The sequence below is a fragment of the Chelonoidis abingdonii genome, chromosome 22 (assembly GCF_003597395.2).
Source record: "Chelonoidis abingdonii isolate Lonesome George chromosome 22, CheloAbing_2.0, whole genome shotgun sequence".
Classification (NCBI taxonomy): domain Eukaryota; kingdom Metazoa; phylum Chordata; order Testudines; family Testudinidae; genus Chelonoidis; species Chelonoidis abingdonii.
In genome coordinates this window covers 17,172,130-17,195,301 of record NC_133790.1, presented here as the reverse complement: position 1 = coordinate 17,195,301, position 23,172 = coordinate 17,172,130, and the positions used below count along the sequence as shown (strand labels likewise).

Here is a 23,172-nt window from a genome sequence, read left to right as displayed (position 1 = left end):
GCCCCAGCCAGGCCCCCATCCACAGGAGCTCTGATTGGAGGATCGCCCAGCTCCACCAATTGGTCCAACTACATTATCTAAGCCAGGAGGAGGAGCAGGAAGTTTGTCCGAGCACTAAGACAGTTTCCTGTTATGGCTGCATTGGACCTTGCACCCAGTCTCATTCCTGCTCTGCTCCTGACTCCTCTCTTACCTGCACCTTATCTCCTGTTCTCACCTTGCTTCTACTCCATTCTTGATCACTGCCTTCTCCTCCCCTCCACTCATTGGAGACCAGACCCAGCTCTGACCCCAGCCTCTACCTTCTGATCCTGATCCTTAGCTCTGGCATTTGGCATCTGACCTCAGCTTCGATTCCTCGTTCTGACTCCGGCTTAACCCCTGGCTGTAATAACTGGCAGTTGACTCTGATGTGGATCCATGCCTTCATTCCCCAACCTGGACTGCTGTTCTGCCCACTAGACCTGACTCCTGCTATAACTACTAGGCAAGACTGCCTACATCCTGGTCCATAAGAGCACCTTGACAGTAGAAAACTGATAAATAGTGTAACTGTGTTTGGATTTAAGAAATAAAGTAACATAAATTCTCTCAAATAAAATTGAAAAAACCCTGCTCAACATCAGTCAAATGTTGTACAGTAAATGACAAATCCTAGACAGGGCAAATTTAGTTGTGGGTGGCCTAGTGAAATTAGCTCTTTGGGGGTTTTTTTGGAAGAGGCAAGGTGATGCTAGAATGGATAATTCTAATGGCAGAGCTAATCCCTACAAGTACTAATAATATAATTACATTTTTAAAAATGGCTACTCTAAGAATAACTTTCTGGGTGCCGTGCAGAGGCAACTCATGTTCACCAAAATCATGAGAGCTGGGTGACAGAAATGTGCCTGGAGTTATCATCTGAAACAACATGGATAAATCTTGTGAAGACAGGTGAAGCTTGCAACTGTCCAGTTAATGTAAAGTATCACTTAACTTCTATAAATAGATGGGCTCAGGGGATCAGACCAAGATTTGGTTAACTAAAAAAATCTGAAAAGGATAGACTATCCAGTCCAGGAGACTTGCAAAGTATAGGCTTCTTTTAGTCTCCCATTTAGTACATTAATAAGCATTTCCACACCCCTAGCAACAAGCTTAATAAACTGTCGATGAGAAAATGACTGACACTCTTAAATCTCCCTTGAAAACCTGCATTAGTTACAGAATCTGGAATTTAAAATTCAGGCCATTATTCTAACACAAACAAAAAAATGTAGAATAGCAGAAGTCATACCAGGGGCGAGGGGTTTCCTTAATTTGAATGCTAAGCACCTATTTGCATTCAAAATGCAGACAGGACAAAATAGCAGCACTGACTGAGCTTATAAATATTATTCAAAAGCTCTTTAAGGAGCTCATGTTTATTGAATTAGTGATTTTTATTTTTAAAGAAAACAGTTAATATAATACAACTGTATTGTACCACTGATTCTATAGGAGCTATTAGCTCTTTTTTATTGTTTAACTATTGTTAAAATTTTAGATTTATATATATTTTGGCTTTTACCACATTATTTTCAGGTAACACTCAAATACGTAGTCAGTCTGTCTCTGAAGACTATATATATCAGGATTTTCTTGCTTTAGCTTATTATAAAGAGTTTGGATAATCCTGGATTTACGCACGCTGCTATCTATTAAACCACATCCCTTTTAGAACCTGAGAGTGAAATCTGGTACTACATTCTGTTGTTTTTATATTCTTAAATCCTATTGTTTGGCAATAAATTCAACCCACTCCTATAATTTAACAAAAACTATATTTAAAGAACAAAAGTTCACTAATTAAGGAAATTCCCCATTAAGGATCAAAATACCTAGATAGGTATTATATGGGATTCAATAAGGAGGCATTCAGGTAGTCTCCATTTTTTACATTGATCTTTGGTTTACATCCAGGCTTTTAAAAGAAATTTAATGGTATCTGAAGCAGGGGTCAGAAGTATTTTTAACATCTGGTTTGGCTTTTTTAACATCCACCTACCTTTTCTGTTTCTAGAAAGATAAGGCTTTTAGAACGTAAGGAGCAATGCCACCACAGACAAGACAGAAGGAGGCAACAGCTGCCTGAAGATAATCCATTGAATAGAGGTATTCTTCCACCAGTGGTTTTCCTCAATTAACTCTAAAGCTTCAAGTGCCAACAGAACGCTCCCTTGCTGCAAACTGTACAGACGCAACATTTAAAGAGACGGGATCATAAGAGGGCCAATACATTTCCAAGATCAACCTGCAATAAAAACATCTGTATTGTTTTTTCCTTTTGTGTTTTGCCTAACTATTGGTTTAAGCAGAATTTCCCAGGATGGTGCTTGATGCAGCATATTTGACATGGAAATAAGATATTGTATTTTGCCTTAATATTAAAGATACGTGTAATATAAAATGCTGAATGTAGATATAGATTTTTGCATAAAAAGGTATAACTGGTTTTAAAATACTTTGAAAATTGGCAGAGCCATTAGCCCTCATGAAAACGTACTGGTTTGAATGTTTCAAAACACTAACACAAGAAAGCCTTTAAAAAAATAAAAAAACTGAATACACATTGCATTTAAAAACAATTAAACTTTAGTGAAACAGTGTGGTCCAGTGGAGAGGGCATCAAAGTGAGGGTCAAGGAATCAGGGGCTCTGCCACTGACTTGCTATGTGGCCCTGGGAAGTCCCATCTCTATTCTCTGAGGCCATGAGGGAAACTCAGGTTTGATAGGTGCAACTCCCTCCACTTCAGGGTTTTTGTTATGGCATGAGCAAGGGTGATGCAGAACTGGCAAGGGAAAGTACATCTGGCAAGGGAAAGAGCAAGTTAAAAATCACTTAGAAAAGTTAGATGCCTGCAAGTCACCAGGGCCTGATGAAATGCATCCTAGAATACTCAAGGAGTTAATTGAGGAGGTATCTGAGCCTCTAGCTATTATCTTTGGAAAGTCATGGGAGACGGGAGAGATTCCGGAAGACTGGAAAAGGGCAAATATAGTGCCCATCTATAAAAAGGGAAATAAAAACAACCCAGGAAACTACAGACCAGTTAGTTTAACTTCTGTCCAGCGACAGAATAATGGAGTCAAAGTAATTACAAGAAATCTATCTGCAAACACTTGAAGGTGGTAAGAGATAGGAATAGCCAGCAATGGATTTTGTAAAGAACATCGCGAGTCGTCAAACCAATCTTGAATAGCTTTCTTTGATAGGAAATAACCGAGCCTTGTGGAATAAAGGGAGAAGCAGGGTGGATTGTGGTCATCTCACCTAGAACTTTTAGTAAGGCATTTGAATACGGTCTCGCATGATATTCTTATCGATAAACTAGGCAATACAATTAGAGAGGAGGCTAGCTATATCCCCAGGTGGGTGCATAACTGGCATGGATAAACGTCTCGAGGAGAGTAGTTATTAAATGGCTCCACTCCTGCTGGAAAATATAACAAGTGGGGTTCCGCAGGGGTCTGTTTTGGACCGGCTCTGTTCACATATCTTCATCTAACGACTTACGATGTTGGCATAGAAAGTACGAAGCTATTAAGGTTTGCGGCGACGAGATACCAAAACTGGGAGGGGATTGCAACTGCTTGGAGGACAGGGTCCAAATTCAAAATGATCTGGACAAATTGGAGAATGGTCTGAGGTAAACCGGAACTGCAAGTTTCAATAATAAAGCCAGTAAATGCAAATGTGCTAGCCATTAGTAAAAGGAATCAATCAGTTTCACACTACAATGATATGCAAGAAGACTGTCTAGGAAGGAGTATGGTGAGACAAGAGATCTAAGGGTCATAGGGGTAACCAACAACTAGCAAATGGAGTCAAACTAGTGTGATACAGAGTTGCAAAAAAAGCAAACCATGATATGCTAGGAGCATTAATAGGTGGTGTTTTGTAAAGAGAAACGCTCATTCTAATAAGCCGCTCTACTCTGCGCTGGTATGCAGGACCCTCCACCTGGGTATATCAATTCGTGTCCTATCTTCTTTGGCAGCTGCATCAAGAAAGATGATGAGAGAAATTTGGAGGAGGGGCCAGAAGAAGAGCAACAAGAATAGATTAAAAGGTCTTAGAATCATGAACCTACTGAAGGCAAGCGCTGAAAGAATGGTGTATATTTAGTTTGTGAAATAGAGAAGCCTGAGGACATGAATAGCAGTTTCAGGTTATCCTAAGATGTCATCAAGGAGGGGAAACTTGTTCACCTGAGGCCTCTAGATAGAACAAGAAGCATGGCTTAAAAATGGCAGCAAAGGACGAATTTACGTTAGGACATCTAGAAAAAGTATTCACACTGTCAGGGTAGTTAAACACTGGAATAAATTGCCTAGGGAGGCTGTGGAATCTCCATCTCTGGAGATATTTAAGAGTAGGTTAGATAAATGTCTATCAGGGATGGTCTAGACGGTATTTGCCATGAAGGCAGGGGACTGGACTCGATGACCTCTCGAGGTCCCTTCCAGTCCTAGAGTCTATGAATCTAATGACACCCAGGAGCCACATCTCAGGCTAATTAAAGGGCACTATCATCTGGCGAGTGGAGCTAGAGCACAAGGTGTGTGAGAAAATGGAAGCTCCAAAATGGTCCTGAAGAACATCTACCTAATCCCTACGACAATTTAAACAGCAGTAAGAGGCTGGGGGAACAGGTGGCGCTAAAAGGGAAACTCAAAGTGGTACATGTCAAAATTCAGTAAATAATTTATCACTCTCAGAGATAAATTTGCCCAGTGCTAGGGCACCTCGATTTATCTCTGAATGGAAGGTGCACCTTCCTTCTCTAGCACACAATGGGCCAACATTGCCTACAGCAATTGCAAACGCTGAAAAATACAACACAGTCTCTATTAGGAAATAGTCACAAGAAGTAGAACAAGGACTTGCGCATACATTGCTCCCCTCTTTTATTAGATGAGAAGTAGATGCAAGTCAGTGGCCATATATAACATCAGTAGTTAATCTAATTTACAGCCTCTCCTACAAACCAACAGGCTCCTTGACATCTTCAGTGTCAAAAAGGCAGGATTAAAAGCCAGAACACAGCCCCTTCACACCTGCCAAGTCTCTCTCATTTGGAGGAAGACTCCTTCAGTTTGGATTGATTTTATGGCAGTCTTTCAGTTCTTGCTATTGGTGTGAAGGATTTTATTGTGTGTATATATCAGGGGATTTTTAAGGCTCTTAGGTTGGTTGGTTGCTGATCTGGTCTGGTCTGGTCGTTTTTAAGTCTCCCTTAGAAAAATAATTGAAGATTGACAGCCCTGTAATTTATATGTTGCTAAATACAAGAGATATGTAAAAAATAGCAGAATAATTAGAACCCAGATCAGAATGCAAACAAAAGGCGTTAAACTGAACCTTGGGAATATTTATAAGGGAAATAAATTGGACAGAAAAAACCCTTCTGAATGTGAACAGCTCCCTCCTTCATCAGTTTCACCACAGGCTGATAAAGTACAGAAATGCTACTGTAGCCCCTCAAGGCTTATTTTGACTAAAGCTTAGGAATGCAACATATAAACACTAGACTCCCACATTACACTGTTACAACTTGCATTAACAGCGACTGGACAAAAGCCACATTTTCATAGAAACATCTTACAGGGATAAATCTTGTGTTTAGTTTTTTTTTTTAAAACAATTTCCTCACATAAATCATGCTCTCCCAATTGAAGAGGTGACTGATATACTGCAAACAACTGCAGATTTAGTTTCCTTTTAAACTGTACTGAAGGTTTCTGTTTATCTGTTGATGTTTAACTGAAGACACACTGCATTTCTGTATTCAAAGTACCAAAACTGTGAATGGCACCTACATTTTGTTTGAAAATAGCAATTTCAGGTTCCTCAGGTGATAGAGATCTATTTAGTTCCTGAAATCAGCTCACTAGAGAAAGTTAAAAATCTTTATTTGGCTAGAGCACTGGCAATCACTTACTTCCTATAGTTACTTGTATTGTGGAGTCCCAAGCACAAATCAAGACCCCACTGTGCCAGATGCTATACAAACAGAGAATAAAAAGATAGTGCCTGTCCCAAAGAGCTTACAATTTAGTAGACTAGAAATCTCTGCTACTAGTTATTTCACCTACGCACAGAACTTCACCATAAAGTGTTTACTGTAACTGCCACATTGTTGTGCATTGAAATTTTGGGGTTTTCTTTATGAACACATTTTTACTATTTTCACTAGTTTGCAATGTATAGATGAGTTTTGTCTAACAATTTTGTATTAAGTTACATATATCAAACTAGTATTTCTAGTCTGAAGTAGCCAAAAAGAACAGATTAAGAGAATGATAAACATGACGACATCACCTTCTATGTTCTTTGATTTGCTGTCTAAGTAGCAGTACCAGTTTAGAGTAAACACTAGCAAAAAGAAACTGGACTGTGTTTTACCAACTTATTTCAAACATACACAAAAGAGTCTCAGCAAAGAATAACAATATGGCATTAAATTCTAAGCACTTGCTGCCCTCTTGTGGTTTCTCTTTATAACTGCTATAATTAAAAAAAAAAAGCTACATGCTACCTCGATATAACGTCACCCGATATAACACGATTTTGGATATAATACAGTAAAGTAGTGATCTGGGGAGGGGGGCAGGGCTGCACACTCTGGTGGATCAAAGCAAGTTCAATATAACACTGTTTCACCTATAACACAGTAAGATTTTTTGGCTCCCAAAGACAGCATTATATCGAGGTAGAGGTGTATCTTCATCTAGGACAGGGATAGACAACCTATGGCATGCGTGCCGAAGGCGGTACACTTGCTGATTTTCAGTGGCAATCACACTGCCTGGGTCCTGACCACTGGTCCAGGGGGCTCTGCATTTTAATTTAATTTTAAATGAAGCTTCTGAAACATTTTAAAAACCTTATTTACTTTACATACAACAATAGTTTAGTTATATATTATAGACTTATAAAAAAATACCTTCTAAAAATGTTAAAATGTATTACTGGAATGCAAAACCTTAAATTAGAGTGAATAAATGAAGACCTGGCACACCCCTCCTGAAAGGTTGCCAAGGGATAGCTCAGTGGTTTGAGCGTTGGCCTGCTAAACTCAGGGTTGTGAGTTCAGTCCTTGAGGGGGCCATGTAGGGATCTGGGACAACAAAAATCTGTCTGGAGATCCATCCTGCTTTGAGCAGGGGGTTGGACTAGATGACCTCCTAAAGTCCCTTCCAACCCTGATATTCTATGAAATAGAATTCCAAAGACTCCTGATCGATGATGCTGAAAATTCAATTTGCTTTTCAAAGGTGTTTCTTGTGCAAAACATTCCTGTGGTAGGCACAGAAACAAAGCCACAATATAGCTTTACAAAATTAGGTATAGTAGTATTCAGGAAAAAAATTCAGAGGTGGAACAGAATGATAGTGAAAGCTAGAATGCAAAAGCAGTAATTTAGACCATTATTTTGCCTTATTGTAGCAAGATAAGAATGCAAGAAACAGTGTATATTAAAGTCTTACGTTTTTCCAGGAGATTCTTTCAACCAGAATATATCATCACTTGTAATTCCATATTCCAATGCACCTGCAATCTAAGAATAAAATGTATAGATAATTTTGGAGCTGACAGAACATATTAAAGAAATAAATGAAAAATTGAACTTAAGCATTACAAGACACAATAGTGTTTCCATTAGCTCAATTTCTGATTTTCTGCAAAATAAAATCCACAAAGCTAAAGAACTACATAGAGGTGCTAATAAACATTTTAGAATTTCACTACATTTGTGCATGTCCAGTGGTTTAAAAAGAACCCAACAGACCCATCATACACTGAACACCCCTAAAATTCCCATTGCTTCTGTGTGGAATCAACCCTATGTTCTCCATTGCGTGCGGTAACTTTTTAGCATGTTTAGGCTCCAATCTATAATATTGGTCACCCACAGAATTGCCAATGTTATCTATAGAAAGGTAGCTGCAGTCAGCTCTTGTACTTTCCTACATCTACTAGTGGAACAGTAGTTAACATAGATTGAAACAGAAGGGGGAACTCTCATCACAGCAGCCAAAAAGTGGAGTGCATGCTGCTTACCCAAACCAAGCACAAGAGGGGACGTTTTCTTCTTTTTTTGGTCAAAGGAGTGGGAGCTGTGGTGTGCCTCCTCCCCCATTTACTTTAACACACGTGCAGGGAAAACCGCCGAATGCTTCAAAGAGTAATAATTAAAGAATAATTTATCTAAGGCAATCAGCAAGTTTTTAGGTGTGATCCAGAAGCTGAAGTTCTATCCAAATCAGGACTGTGAAGCTGGGACTCTGAATTTTTCTATTCTTGAATATGTAGGTTTTTATACCATACGCAACAACACAGTATGAGTACCTTCCTGTAGTGCATTAAGCCACATGACTATACACCTGTCAAGTGTTTGTTCTCTCATCCTCTCCCCAGAGGAAGAAGCATGTGCAATGGAGTTTATGGTTTTGGTAATGTGGTGCTTTTTCTGGTTTTAAATATAAATATATTGAATGCTCTGTGATTATGTTAGAGAAGACAAGGTTGAAGAAATGTGCCCTGCACTTGAAGCAGAAGGTGGTGAGGTCTGTGATTGCCCTAGTTCCTGGGGGAGTTCATATCACAGTCCTGGACCACCCCTGGAGAGAGTTCTGTCTCCCACACAGACAAGCTTTATTGGTTTTGTGGAGAGTCCCATTGTGCCAGAGGAGCATAGCTGCTGATCACAGTCATCATCCTTAAGCTTTAGATGATCTTTTACAAATCCTGGGCCCAAGCCATGGAGTACTTTGAAGATAAGGACTGAGACTTTAACTTGATTCAAAATTCTATGGAACGCTAGTGTAGAGAGTGAAGGACAGATCTGATGTGTTCATGGCAGGACACACACTGGAGTGTACTGCACTAGTTGAAGTTTCCAAAGTGCTGAAGGTTTTCATACTCCAGTATATCACCTTGCAGTTATCCAGCTGAGAGGTGAAGGCAGCATGAATAACTCAGGCCAGGTCTTTGTCTGCCAGGATGGGATGGGAGTTTCGTAGCCAAGTGGAGATGGTAGAAAGCATTACTTGTAGATGCTGCTATGTGATAGCTCAGCATCAGCAAGGAATCCAAGAGCATTCCTAGACTACAAACTGAACTGCCCAATTAGGGGATGTGCATCTTCAACCAACAGAGACTGCATCTTGTCTGCAAGCTCTTCAAAATACTTTTCTCTGTGCACAAGTATCACCTCTGCCTTGCTTCAGCCAACTGTTCTTCATCCAAGAGCTGATCTCATTCAAGCACTGGGCCATTGTGTGATATGCTTGCATGTGGTGACAGATAAGCAGATCTGTAGATTATCTACAAATTGCTGGAACTTGAGTCCACGTCACCTGTACACTTCACCTAGAGGTTATAAGTAGGTGTTGAAAAGGAACAGACAGAGAATTGATTCTAGTGGTAGAGGTGCTCACTATTCATTGTGAGCATCCTTTCAGAAAGACCTTTAACCATTTTAGCATGTATTATCCTAGGAGCCTGACGCCTCTCTCAGGCAAGATAGCAGATTCTACAGCATTCAACACTGTTGACCATGAGAGACTTACACCACGATGAAAATGGATGACTCTCCTGTATCCATTGACAGAAGATCATCCATCAGTGCCACTGAAGCAGCTGCCACTAAAACTTTGCCAATGATGTTCATCATATCAGAGCACCAAAGTTCCAGTACCCATCCACGACAAGAGAAGGAAATGGGCAGACACCACTCACCTGGCTTACTGAACGAACACAGATCATAAGAACAGCAATGTCTACACAAAAGGATGTTCAATACCACCTCCACAATTCTTATGGAGAAACTCATTTCTTGTTTCTCCTTGCAAGAGCTATAACCATTTTTAGACATGACTATGTTACGCTTTCACCCTTGTTTCACATAGGCATTACACAATAAGGGATGAGGGAATTACACCTGCAGAAAAACATGCAGGAAGCCTATTTTTGCTTTTTACGCCGTGTCAAAGGAATTTACATTATGTGCCAGCTAGTTCTGAGAGGCCTAAGGTTCAGTGAGATTAGCCTTTGGTAAACAACACAGATGGGCCTCAAGATAACTAACATGCTATGGACCTTTTACCACTAGGTCATTGGTTAGAACCCTTCTCTGGTTGATAGCAACTTAATTTGAGAAAAGGCCAATGGCTTATATGAAATGAGTTCAGACATCTCAATTCAGTTTCCAGTGGACAGGTATTTAGCTCTCAAAGTCACCATCACAATTAAAACTAATTGGCATTTTCAGGAGAGTCCAATGAAAGTAAATCACCCTGATCCCCAGAGGTGGTCCCTCCCAATCAAGGTAAATATACATGATCAGGACAGTCTGGAAAAGGATGCATGGTGAGTGCCCATACTTAACAGTCTGTTGTATAAGATGACGACTCCAGTTTTAAGAACTGTTAGTCTGTCACCTTTCACCAGCACTAAGAACACTTTTTAAAAAGAAAGCTGGACCTGCCTATTGCTCTCCAACTTCAGATGCATGGCCCTGAGACATCTCATAAAACTGGTTACAGTCTGATTGAAAAACGGGTCTTATATTTTAATTTTTGCTGGAAAGTTCACATATGTTAAAGACAACTGTTCCAGCTCACACACTCACAGAAGTTAATCATTTGTATCTCTATCTGTGCATTTATGTCCTTTGGTAAGTCCTCCCAAACATTCAGTGTGAGCTAAAGCAGAAAAAGTAAAGCTATTGGAGATGTCACATGGCAGACATGACTTACATGTGCAGGATATTTTGGCCTCCCTCCAGCGGCAATGACGATGTTTTCTGCAGTAATGATAGTCTGCAAATAAACACACAAAGTTAGGATCATCATGATCAACAACCTCTGCAAGAATAAAGCCAGCTTTATTCTGAGACAACCTTATTGTCTGACATTAACTTTTAATGACATACATATAGATAATAAGAACTGAGAAAAATTGGTATTAGCACATGCTATTTGTGTAAACTCGTGCACCAACCAGCACTATGTTAACAAAGGTTGCATTCATCTAAAAGTGACAAATGATTTTGGGTACTAAAATCAAGACACCTTATAACGAGTGATTTTCAGAAAGTGCTGAGCATCTGCTATTTGAAAGTCAGGCCTCTTTAAAGTACCTCAAGTAATCACTTCTGAAAATTTTGGCACATTTACATAATTTTATTCAAGATCTTTTGCTAACGGGGCAGAAGTGATTACCAACCATCACTCCACTCAGGTGCTTGCAATATACTGCAATATATCTGCATTAAAAAACAAAAATGCAATGTTTTCCCAATTTTGCAAATGAAGGAAAAGCATCTCTTAGATGACCCAGGAGACAACATAAGGAGAAGAAGTTTCGTCTAGTGGTTACAGCATAACAGAGTGAGGAGATCTCGGTTCTATTTAAACCTCTGCCATTGATCTTGGCTCTGCCAATACTATGGAACCTTGGCCAAGACCATTAACCTTCTTGTGCCTCAGTTTTCTAATCTGTAAAGTGGAAATAATAATATAAGTTAACTCAATGTTGGGAGTGGGGTTTATTATGCTCAATCATCAATATATTAATGTTTATCTAAGCACTTTGAGATCCTTGGACGGAGAGTACTTTACAATTGCAAAGCCCTATTAATTTCCATGTGCAGGAGGTTCTGGTTTGATAATTGCAAACTAATTTTGCAAAATAAAACCTAGATCCTAGTATATTTGACAGCTAACAACAGACTTGAGGCTAGAGTTTCTGAGGTTCAACCCTGTAGCTCACCTCTTTACCTGCATTTGTCAAACCACGGACTGTGTGTGCATCCATCAAACTGCCTGTGAGGTTGAAATACTTCACTTTTCTGTTTAAAAAAATTACACTTGCTTAGTGAACAAAAATCCAAGACATGAACAATCAGCCAGCTCACTCTTTCAAGAGCATCAGGCCTAAAGTGACAAAGAGGCAGGCAGTAAATAGCAGCAAAACAGGAAAGTAAATGGAAGGGGAGCATCAGCATTCCATAGATCTATTTGTGGCTTCACCACTGACTTATGTGACCTTAGGCAGGTCACTTAAGTAAACTATGGCAAAAAACGTTATTGATGATGGGAATAACACCTATTGTAAAAGATGCTGCAAGATTTAATGCTTAAAAACACCCACCTACCTAGATGACAGGTAGCAAATAAGGGCACAGTATTACTATTTCTCTAAAGTGCATACTTAGGAACATTAGCTTTGTGACTTCCTCTGAAGTTAGCTATGCACCTCCTAAGTTACCCATTAACTTCATCTTCACCACAAATGAAACATTGCCAAATGATCTAGACAACCTTGAGAAGGCCTGAGGGCTGAAAAGTTTGTCTGTTCATTACATGATGTTAACTATGCATTCATTTCTCTAGTTCAGCAACGTTATTTACAGGCTCACTGGTGTTGTGTGAAAATTCTCTCACAGGAACCTCAGATCTAGTCTATTTTATATTAATGTAAACCCTCCTGCACACCAGAGAGAAGGTTTTCTGGTCCTGAAGAACCATCTCATTCACTCACACTCATCCTTAAAGTTACTGCAGTGCCCCTTCCAGAAGAGGCTGGGCACAGTTCCTTCCAAAGCTTATCAATATTACTTTGAGTCATCCCAGCAGAAAGATTTCTATTCGCAGCCCTAACTTAAGCTCTGTGGCACTCCAAAACTAAATCTCTGGGATGACAAAACTTCACAGGACAGCTTTTGTCTAACAGTCACTCTTAATCACTTTGCACATAAGTAGGGTCCTACCAAATTCATGGCCATGAAAAACGCATCACGGACCATGAAATCCGTGTGTGCTTTAACCCTATACTACACAGATTTCCTGGGGGCTGGGGGGAGACCAGAGTTTCTCAAATTGGGGGTCCTGACATAAAAGGGAGTTGCAGGGGGGTTGCAAGTATTTTAGGGGAGCAGCAGTATTGCCACCCTTACTTCTGCGCTGCCTTCAGAGCTGAGTGGCCAGAAAGCAGTGGTTGATCGCCAGGCACCCAGCTCTGAAGGCAGTACCCTCCCAGCAGCAGTGCAGAAGTAAGGATGGCATGGTATGGTACCGCTCTAGAGCTGGGTGCCTGGCCATCAGCTGCTGCTTTCCAGCCACCCAGCTCTGAAGGCAGCACAGACCCTCTGCAATAACCTTGTGACACCCCCTACCTCTCCACAACTCCTTTTTCAATCAGACCCCTGTAATTACATGAAATTTAAGATTAACGTAGCTGAAATCATGAAATTTACAATTTAAAAAATCCTACGACTGTCAAATTGACCAAAATGGACTGTGAATTCGGTAAGACCCTACACATAAGAAGGAAAAAGTGGCAACATTTTTCACTCATTTAGCTGACATTAAGAAACAGATCAATAGTCTTTGATGGAGAGTTTCAGTACTTGCAAAAATGCAGGAAATGCCAAAGATGAAACAGTAGCTCTACAAAGAGGAGAAAAGTTGCTTGATTATATGAGGGAAGATCAAATATAGAGTTTCATTTACTTGTCCTGTAACTGCACTCTGTGTCCCCAGTTCAAGGATTTGACATAATTTTGAATGGCTTCTGCCATCACAGGCCTATCAAGAAACAAGACACAAAGTGTTAAATCATCATATTACAGATACCTAAAATGCAACTCAAAGATTGATGCACAGGTAATTGATGGAAGTTAAGAATATTTTTGTAATATAAATGACACTAGAACAAAGTGCTAAATCAAAACTCTCTCACAATATCTTCCTTGTAAAACTAGCAAGCCTGATTTTTTCCAAAGAGTGGCCAAAGAATAGTCCAAGTGAAATTCAATTCTGTTGCTGTCTCAGAGTGAAAAGCAGTGGGGAAAATTTTGATACTTTTAATACACATCTATGGAAACACAAAATGCATAGGTACAATATTCTTTACCAGTCATGGCGAACAGGGTGGGATATATTCCAGCCATAATGTTGGGCATCTTTAAGAGCGCTCCCTAAAAGAGCTGCTTGATGCATAAGCTTTTTAGGAATGCAGCCAACGTTCACACAAGTGCCACCAAGTCCCCATTTGGTTCCTAAAGACAACGTACAAAAAAATCCAAACAGATAATTTTAAACTGATGCAGTTAGTTTGGAAATCACAGATGCCATTTACACAATCTGCTGCAGATGAATTTCTAACTCTGCTTATGGTATTTATGGAAGTAACTTTTTATTTTTAAGTTTAAAATTAGTACTGAAAATACCTTAGATCTTTTGTGCATTGAGAAGTGTAAGACTGAAAGCACAGCAACACCGACTATATACAATCACATTGAAATGTCTGCTTTTCTACCTCCTCATTTACGTAATACACCATAGGAAAAATTCAAGATTTTTCACCATTTGATTTAGAGATAAGATAATGAACACAAGCTGAATTGTAAGTTACATTTGCTAACAGTCATGTTTTAACCGAGACAATGATTTTAAATTTTATTCAAACTCTGCTCCCACTGAAGTCAAGGGGAGTTATGCTATTGATTTCCTGAGGGCAAAGATTGACTCACAGTGTACTTCTACAATGCCAAACACCACCGACACCACACTGGCACTAATGTGTTTAGAAACAGACTTATTTAAAACTTCTTTGATGTAAAAAGTGATCACAGCTTACTTTCATACCTTTAGGTGAAGGCTCCACATAATCAAGAACAGCCACCTTCTTTCCAAACTGAGCAGCTTCAAAACAAAAAACAAGGACAGCAATCATATTTAGCAAAGAGGAAAACACATGAAGGAAAAACCGCATTATAGTGCTGCAGTTTTGGAGGAAAAAAATATAAGGTTATTAAACAGGTTAAATACAATTAGTAAAGAGAGCAATTTCCCTAACAATTCCAACAGCTGTTTGGTGCTTCTAGTTTCAGCAACTGTTCTTACTGTGTGTAAACACGCAGAAGGTATAATAAAGAGTAAAGGAAAAAAGGATACCATCTACTGAAGCATTCAGTGTAACTTAGCCCTTATTTCACTGCTGTAGTGTGCTAAAAGTCCAGATGGCAATGAAGCCAGAGTTTAAAGAAAGAAAAGGGGGAAAAAAAAAAATCACCATACAAGACTGTCCTGTTCCTGTCTATGAATGATTCCTTAAATATAAGTGAATTAATGATTTAAAAAAACATTCTTTGTAAGGACTGAATGCTTTAAGGAGACTAGCAGAGACAGCAATGAGATAACTAATATAGTCATAATTTAAACAAAAAAATTGAACTTTTTATTATTTCTTTACAGCTCCAAACCTTCTTTTGCACAAGCAAGGCCTCCAGAACCTCCACCAATCACCAGAAGATCATACTCATTTTTCCCTATGAAAAGAACATACAAAAAACAGAAGAAGAAATTAGAAAGATGGCAGAGGTACATTATGAGGTGTCAGGTTTGGGGTTTTTTTTAATTAAAATATTGTCCTATCAGTGTCCCATAACACTCTATTGTACCCACTAAAACATTCTACCCTCCAAAACAACAATGTGCTAGTGCATGAAAACCAGCAGATAAAACTAACTGGTTTGTTTTCAGAAATTAAACAAAAAACAAACAGTAAACAAATAGCAAAAGAGTGAAAATAAATTAGATATTGTACTGACAATGTCCACCAAAAAGTGGATTGACACAATAAGTCATAATGCCTCTAGCTTACTAGATCATTATGAAATAGATTATTCTACTTATCTGCCATAACAGGGGGGCAAGTTTGTCACCCATACATAGGAGAAACGGACAGGAATTTCCATAACAATTATAACTGGAACTCTAATGCATATTTTATTGACAAGAGAGTAACAGGTCCTATACTGTGGCTGAAGTTTTCATGCATGCAATCTTCAAAGCAACACGTTAAAGAGTCTTATGAAACTTTGGTTGAAAAAAAGTTGTTGCAGAAGTAGACATTTTTCTACCCAAACTATTTAATTTTTGTTCTCAAGCAAGCAGAAGCAGCAATCTAAATTACAAACTAGTAGTCTGCAACAACTCACTTTAATACAAAAGGTAAAAAGTGATTTCTATCACAAACAGCCAGACCATTTGGTTTGCTAACAGCCTGATTTGTCAAGCTACCGAGGGTCATCAATTTGTAGTTAAATAAATAAGAAGCGATAGCCCTCAACAACTTGCAGGATAGGAGAAAATCACATTCCCAAGCTGTATCACCAGTTTCAACCTAAGGTAGGGGCTGGCAACCTTTCAGAAGTGCTGCGCCGAGTCTTCATTTATTCACTCTAATTTAAGGTTTTGCGTGCCGGTAATACATTTTAACATTTTTAGAAGGTTTCTTTCTATAAGTCTATAATATATAACTAAACTATTGTTGTATGTAAAGTAAATAAGGTTTTTAAAATGTTTAAGAAGTTTCATTTAAAATTAAATTAAAATGCAGAGCCCCCCCAGCCCGGTGGCCAGGACCTGGGCACTGTGATTACCACTGAATCGCTCTGTGCGCCTCTTGGCACGCATGCCATTAAGTTGCCTACCCTGCTAGGAGTTTCCTTGGTAAGTGTGTAATTTCAGAAAAAGAAGGTTGTGTGCACAGAACCATGTCTCCCTTCTATATATAATGGTGTGCTTAAAAATTGTTAGTGCCTTCAGAATAGGTGTCACCGCAGGTTCGGGGTGTCTCAGAGCTGAAATGGGCAGCAGTCTCCCACCCCTAACCCACCATTTCCAGGGCGGGGGCGATGGGCCACCTACCACCCCTCCAGCTTCTCCAGGGTAAGGGAAGCCCCACCAGAACCAGGAGCTCTGTCCCTCTCCCCTCCCCCACCCCAGGAGGGTCTCATCACCTTCCCCCCAGCGGCCACTGCTGTTGCCCCCCAGTCTGAGGCCGGGTAGGGAGGCCGCCCCTCGTCCCCGCACCAGCTCCCCCGGCAGGGAGACCCCCTGCAGCAGCTCGCCAAGAAACAGAAGGGGGAAGCCATCCCCCGCCGCCGCTCTGACAGAGGGCAACCGCCAAGGGGATGGGGGCCGCCGTACCTGACAGGGCCCGAGCCGTACGGCAAAGCACAGGCTCCCATTGAAAGCGCTTCCGCCCCCGGCACAGCGCCGCCATGTTGTACGGCAAAGTTACTGCTGCGCCCCCCGCCCAGGCAGGACCCCAGATGCCCGGCCTGCCCTGCCCAGCGCCTGACTGAAAAGCACAGAGGAGCCGCTGCTCTCATGCGCTCCTCAGGGACAGCCTGGGACGGAGAGGGTCGGCTCGGGGCTCTGCCACTTCCCGGAGGCGGCGGCGGCTCCGCAGGGAGGCTGCACTAGGTTAGTTGGGGGTGGGGCTGAGCGAGGCAGGCGGATGGCAGCGCCCGGTGGGTGGGCTGAGCAAGAGGGTAGGAGACTGTTGGGCGGCCCCGCCGTGATCCTAGGCCAGGGGAGGGACTCGGGTTCGAGTCCTTGCTCCGTCTGAGGCGCTGTGCCCTTGGTCAAGTCACTTAGCCTCTCTGGGCACCAGTGCCCTAATGCCTGTGGGTGGGGCTCAGATCCTGCATGAGCCATCACCCCACAAAGCCATTTACCCTGCCTTTCCCATGGACCAGAGCATTTCAGTGCTGAGCTCCTCCCCATGATGTGCTCACACATCTTTCCAGTCTCATGCCAACTTAGTTTTAAGACATGGTACTTTGGAGTGGGGGGTGGGGGTTAAACAAGCCCTCTGGCAACATAGGAATTTACTTTGTTTCAAGTAGCAGGGTTTCTTTTTTTTGGAATTGGCACACATCCCTCAGCAACCCCTCTGATAAAGAAATGGGGGGAAGGTTTCAGCAAAAAGGGGTCAGATTGAAAAAAGAAGAGTGCAGTACTCAGTTTGAGCAAAGAATACCTTTTAAACAAGAGCAAAACTCATTTTGTCCAAAAGTTGACCTTTGATTGTCTGGGGGTGACTGGCAGTGTGAAGATTTCCTTCCGCTTTCCAGAGGCTGTAGAACTAGCGTATCAACACTATTGCAGATGAATGACTGGAATATTTACTGTAGCATTAGCACACCACCTCGTCAAGATGAGGAGGCTCTATGCAACGTGTGCACCCCACCTTTCCTCCCATATTATGCCCTTTGGCATGGCAGCACTACACCAGTGTTACCAGTGGGACTGCCACAGTTGCACAAGTGAAAGCAGGAAAGCCTCTAAGGAACCAATCTAGTGGTTGGAGTAGGATCTAATCTTGATCCTACCACTGACTGACTATACAGCTTTGGGTAGCACTTCACCTATGTGCCTCCTGTTACCCATCTGTAAATTAACAATAATTATATAATAATTCCCCTTTTCACAGGGGGATTATGTGATTTGATTATTGTTTGTAAAGTCTTCTGTGATCCTCTGATAAAAGATGCTATAGAAATACAAACCAGACATTAATCAAGATTATGCCAGAGGGACCAGCAAACTTTTATTCATTCAAAAGTTCTGGCTATTGTCCAGTTGTGTGGCATAACTGTAGACTAACATGTTACAACACGGGAATCTAGATACTTTCGTGATTCATTTGTTACAAATACTAGGGTAGATGGATCTGTTCCTTGGGACTTTAAGCCCTTGGCCCTGTGGAGGAGCAGCCCTAAAAAGGGACCATCTTAGTCATTCTCTAGTGCCTCCTTAAAATAGCTCAGGAACAGCACTGATTGGCTTATGAGAAAATTGCATCCAGACATCTTGTGCTTCAAATGTGGACAGTCCCATGCAGGGCTGAGGGGTCACTGGATGTGGGGAGAGGCAGGATGGAGGGGAACTAAAATGGGAAAAAGAAAGATTTGAGGGACTAAAGACACCACCTGGCATGGATAGAAATGCTCTGCATACACAGTAACTTTCTTTGCTCATTGTTAATTGTTGTTTCACACCCCATGAAATGAAAACTGCAACACTTTGATAAAAGGATTGAAAAGCTGTCTGGTATCATGATAAACACCTCCTGGGTATGTTGCCTGTTGAATACTGGATAGGTGATGTGCACAAAACTAAAGATAAGAGTTCAATATATCCAAAAGGTGGAGCAAGTTCTCTTTGCTGTGGATTTATCTTATTGGTTGTTTTCCATGGGAAAATATTGCTAGACCATTACATTCTTTCATTATTAGGAAAATACTTTTAAGTAGCAAGACACTACTGATAGCATGTCTTATAGCTAAGAATCCTTAGTAAAAAATGCTCTGATCCTCAGTCATGGTAAAATGTGCTCTTAGGACCATCAATAGCGTTTCTTTCAGTATCAGCTGCAGAGATGGGTCATGATGTGATTGGAAAACTTGTCCTACTGATCTTAGTATGATAGTTATGGTTGCTGAACAGGTATTAGAAAACAAACCTGAAGTCACGTTCAGAAATGTCTTTTATGCTGATAGATGAATGCACATATCTCCTACACCTAAGCTGCTTTGGTATGGAGCTGTGAAAGAACACACTCTTAGAAATCTGGGATGCAAACACATTTCTTAAATGACATGTTATTGGACTCAGCTTCATGCTTTCTGAATGTTGTCAATTGTAGCAAGACAGTTAAATGTTTTACAGTTTTATACTCTGGATGGAATTTAGTTGATTTTGGGGGGAGATTTGTTCAATACATTGTAAACAATACATTATGAAAATGGAAAAAGGAATGACAATGTATGATGTTTCACAAATACTTTAAAATAAATTCTACAAGAAACCAACCCATATACATAACTTCCATATTTGTAAGACAATAATAGACCTGCCAAGAAGGAAACTTTCATTTGGGATTAATTTTCAGGACAGTTTTAAAAGTCTGCCTCTTTGTCATGACGGATTGTATGTCTGCGTTTTTCCAATGAAACTTTTAAAGTCTCCTTCATGGAGAGAACTTAGTTTGAGATGCACACTGTGAAAAATGGTTTTGTAACTTTCTGATTGGTACGATGTTGTGTTGTTGTAGTGGTGTTGGTTCCAGGATCTTAGAGAGAGGCGGTGGGTGAAGTAGTTATCTTTTATTGGACTAACTTTGAGCTCTATGTAAGCTTCTCTCTCTCACCCACTGAAGTTTGTCCAGTTAAAGATATCACCATGCCCATGTTGCGTCTCTGATTGGTACAACACATTATCTTGACTTTCCTGTTTGTTTTGGCTCTCTTCTCCTTACACTTAACTAGTGCTTTCCAACTCGCTAGAAAGAGAAGGGGAAGAGAACAGCCATAGTAGGTAGCTACTGTTTTTTAAAGTTACTACGCTATTATTCTGTTTTGCAAAGGGGGAAGTGGGGGAATTAAAGCAATTGTATCTTACTGCAGTCATATTGAATGTCCTATGAGGGTGTGGCTGGAACTGGGTTAAGTGTTTGAGCTAAACAGTCTTCTACAGAGGACTCACAGTTGCTTTCCACATACATTGCTTTCTGTGGTGAGTTGCCAGTGTGGGTCCTGATTTTGGCATAAAGGAAGGGGTGAGGGAGAACTAGAATCTGCTGGTGACCTTGAGAAAGAGACAAAGGTAGGATATGTGATATAAGTGAAATGAATGGGATTGTCTATGGAAGTGACTTGACCAGTAAGGCAGGAGTACAAAGCCAGAGCTGCAGTGGGACAGAAAGATCTAGTGACATCAGGACTGAGGTGACTGGTGGTCCTCCTGGCTGAAATCAGAAAGCTTGGGGAAAAGATAAACCAGCTAAGTGTGTGGGAAATACCTCAGTGTGGGGGCTAGCCTCACATCTACTCACCTAACATAGACAAAAGCTATGGAAAACCAGTGAAAATGTCTTGTATCACTTTGTATGAGACATTTCAGTGGAAAATAATGTGGCAATAATTTTCAAGCTCCAATTCTTTGCTTTGGGGATTGCAGAAATAGAAAATTATACTCTTTTTTATAGTTGTATTGCTTTCCATTGGTAGAAACAGAACTTCAGCTAATTTGCAGCTGAAAACTCTCCAGTATCTTAAAATTAAAAAAATGGCCTGGATGTTAGAACTCTTGCAAAAAATGGCTTGTGGAGGTTTTTTAAAAGCAGATTATCTCTGAAAGATGTCTAAATCTAAATGAAAATAAATTCAAATTCTTAATCTTGGTTTCAGAGAGTGATATAGTAATCAGATTTCACCATAAAGCTTCTGTAGATTCCAGGACATTGTTAAAATCTGGGAACTTTTCTGCATTGAAATGTTAGGATTTAATATGTAAGATCTGAAGATGCATCTAAAGGAATGGAATTTCACTCCAGAAAAATTTCCAGAGGAGGGTGGGGGAGACACAGAATTACTCTCTTCTAAACTGGATCATAAATTAATTTCACCTGTTTTTTTAGGTTTAAAAGAAAGTCAGCCACTCTAATGTGGCTAAGTACCCCAACAAGGGGTACTTTTGTAACTCAGGACACTTTCTTTGGCTAATGATGGTTTCTGCTCTTTTGCTGCTTACAGCTTGTGGAAAAATAATTGTTTTATTTAGAAACCTTCTAGCAAAGTTTCTAGTTTTTTAGAACTTCTTTTCTTTTTTTAATACCAGAACCTTTTGGCATGTTAGCAGGGTCTTTTTGTTGTTCAGAAGTTAATTTGTTTTTTCTCTTTATTCCTTCCTTATTTGTTATTTTATGTTTGTGGCATCCTCTCAACAGCTAATCGATTTAAAAGTGAGGAAGCAGGAGCAGATGGGGTTGTAAGCAGCAAAGTTCTTCATTTTATGCAAATAAGTCAAGTTATATTAAAAAAAGGAGGGGGAGAGAAATATATAGAAGCATGGGAACTTAACTGCCTCTGAATGTTTGTTACTTTCTATGACAAATCAGTATGTATGTGTTAAAACCACTCTAAATAACCTTTTAAAAGAGAGACAATTGGTTTGTAAAGCAAACACTGAATGGTTTTTTACTCTCACTAACTACTATACTCTGCCTCTATTTCTCCGTTAAACTTTAGAGTTTGATTTTGCCAGCCACCTGGCTTGTTTGTTAACTATTATATGCATTAAGACATCTTCCAGGCACTTTTCTGGTACAAATATGGCCCATTCTTACTTTCTCAAAGAACTTATATCACTTTTCTCAGCAAAGGAAATTAAGGTGACTCTGAAAAATAGAAAATACACATACTAAATAAATAAATAAAAATCCCCTCATACTACTCCAGAAGTAGAAGGCTTGAAAGAATAGACTGGAGGAAAAACATTTCACTTGATTTGTAGGTGTCTGTAGTAATGTTCCAGCTCTTTCCTTCATCTCTCTTTGTTTAGGCTTTAGAAATCAGGTTTTGGCCAGGGTTATTAGGAAAAGAGAATGTGTGCTGCTGTAATCTGCGTATGTGCCATCCATTGACTAACTCATCTTCTAGTGCCGTGATTCTCAAGATATTTACCATTGTAGTATGCATATGCAGCTCTCTGTATTATGTGGGCCACATCCACACATACAGCTATATGCTGACTGAGCCACAAGCAGCCCGCAGGCCGTGGGTGGAGAACCACTGTTCTAGTGCCTTGTCTACACAGCAAAGTTGTACATCCAGTTAAACTGGTGTATTTAAAGCTATATGCAACCCCTAGGTTGGCCACAGTAGAAGTGGTATAAATGTGTTTATATTGTCATATCTGATACTGATATAACTTAGTCCTGTTTTCTGTAATAAGTAATCTTTTTACTGGTATAAGTGCGTCCATATTTAAGGGTATAATTTTTATCAGTATATTTGTACTGGTACAGTCCCAAGTGACAGTTATAATGGCACAAACTGTGGACAGAACAGGTCTCAGAGTGGAGTCAGAGCAAAAGGCATTGTAAAAATTTCCCAAAGCTAAAGAAATGTTTTAGAGCTTACTAGGATTTTTTAATATAAGGATTAGATATTTATACGGACAATAAGAACATCGCTCACGACAGACTGATTAAACAATTTATAATAGATGTAAACCATCAGGGCATAAGCCATTACCTCACAGTTTGGGGTCAGGAAGAAGACTTCTCTTATAGGCAAGTTATTCCATAATAGCTCATTACGGTGTTTCTTGCACCTTCCTCTGAAGCAGATGGTACTGACCACTGTCAAAGATAGAGGGCTAAGCTAGTTGAACCTCTGCTCTGATTCAGCGTTGCAGATTCTATGCTTTTACATAGGCAATGGAACACGTCAAGAACAGAAGGGGTTACAAGTTGTCTTACCTCATACGACATCGCA

The 23,172-nt window shown here is 40.2% G+C and overlaps 2 protein-coding genes across 7 annotated transcripts in view; one reads left to right on the top strand and one right to left on the bottom strand.

The window, feature by feature from the left end:
* Positions 1-17,123, bottom strand: part of TXNRD2 (thioredoxin reductase 2) — a 54,201-nt gene extending 37,078 nt beyond the window's left edge. For all 3 annotated transcript variants that reach the window (XM_032771190.2, XM_032771192.2, XM_075059973.1), the window contains exons 1-8: positions 17,033-17,123; positions 15,301-15,366; positions 14,684-14,740; positions 13,950-14,094; positions 13,547-13,621; positions 11,805-11,883; positions 10,790-10,852; positions 7,517-7,587 (exon numbers count right to left, since the gene is read on the bottom strand). In XM_032771190.2, the coding sequence (XP_032627081.1) occupies positions 7,517-7,587; positions 10,790-10,852; positions 11,805-11,883; positions 13,547-13,621; positions 13,950-14,094; positions 14,684-14,740; positions 15,301-15,366; positions 17,033-17,108 (632 nt within the window). In that variant the 5' untranslated portion in view covers positions 17,109-17,123. The remainder of the gene's footprint in view (positions 1-7,516; positions 7,588-10,789; positions 10,853-11,804; positions 11,884-13,546; positions 13,622-13,949; positions 14,095-14,683; positions 14,741-15,300; positions 15,367-17,032) is intronic.
* A 105-nt stretch (positions 17,124-17,228) lies between these two features.
* Positions 17,229-23,172, top strand: part of COMT (catechol-O-methyltransferase) — a 38,318-nt gene continuing 32,374 nt past the window's right edge. The window contains exon 1 of one of the 4 annotated variants that reach the window (XM_032771195.2): positions 17,229-17,311. The gene's annotated coding sequence lies outside the window, so the exon portion shown is untranslated. Of the gene's footprint in view, positions 17,312-20,133; positions 20,210-20,423; positions 20,498-23,172 lie in introns of those variants that run through there. The other 3 variants (XM_032771197.2, XM_075059976.1, XM_032771198.2) reach the window with 3 other exon arrangements.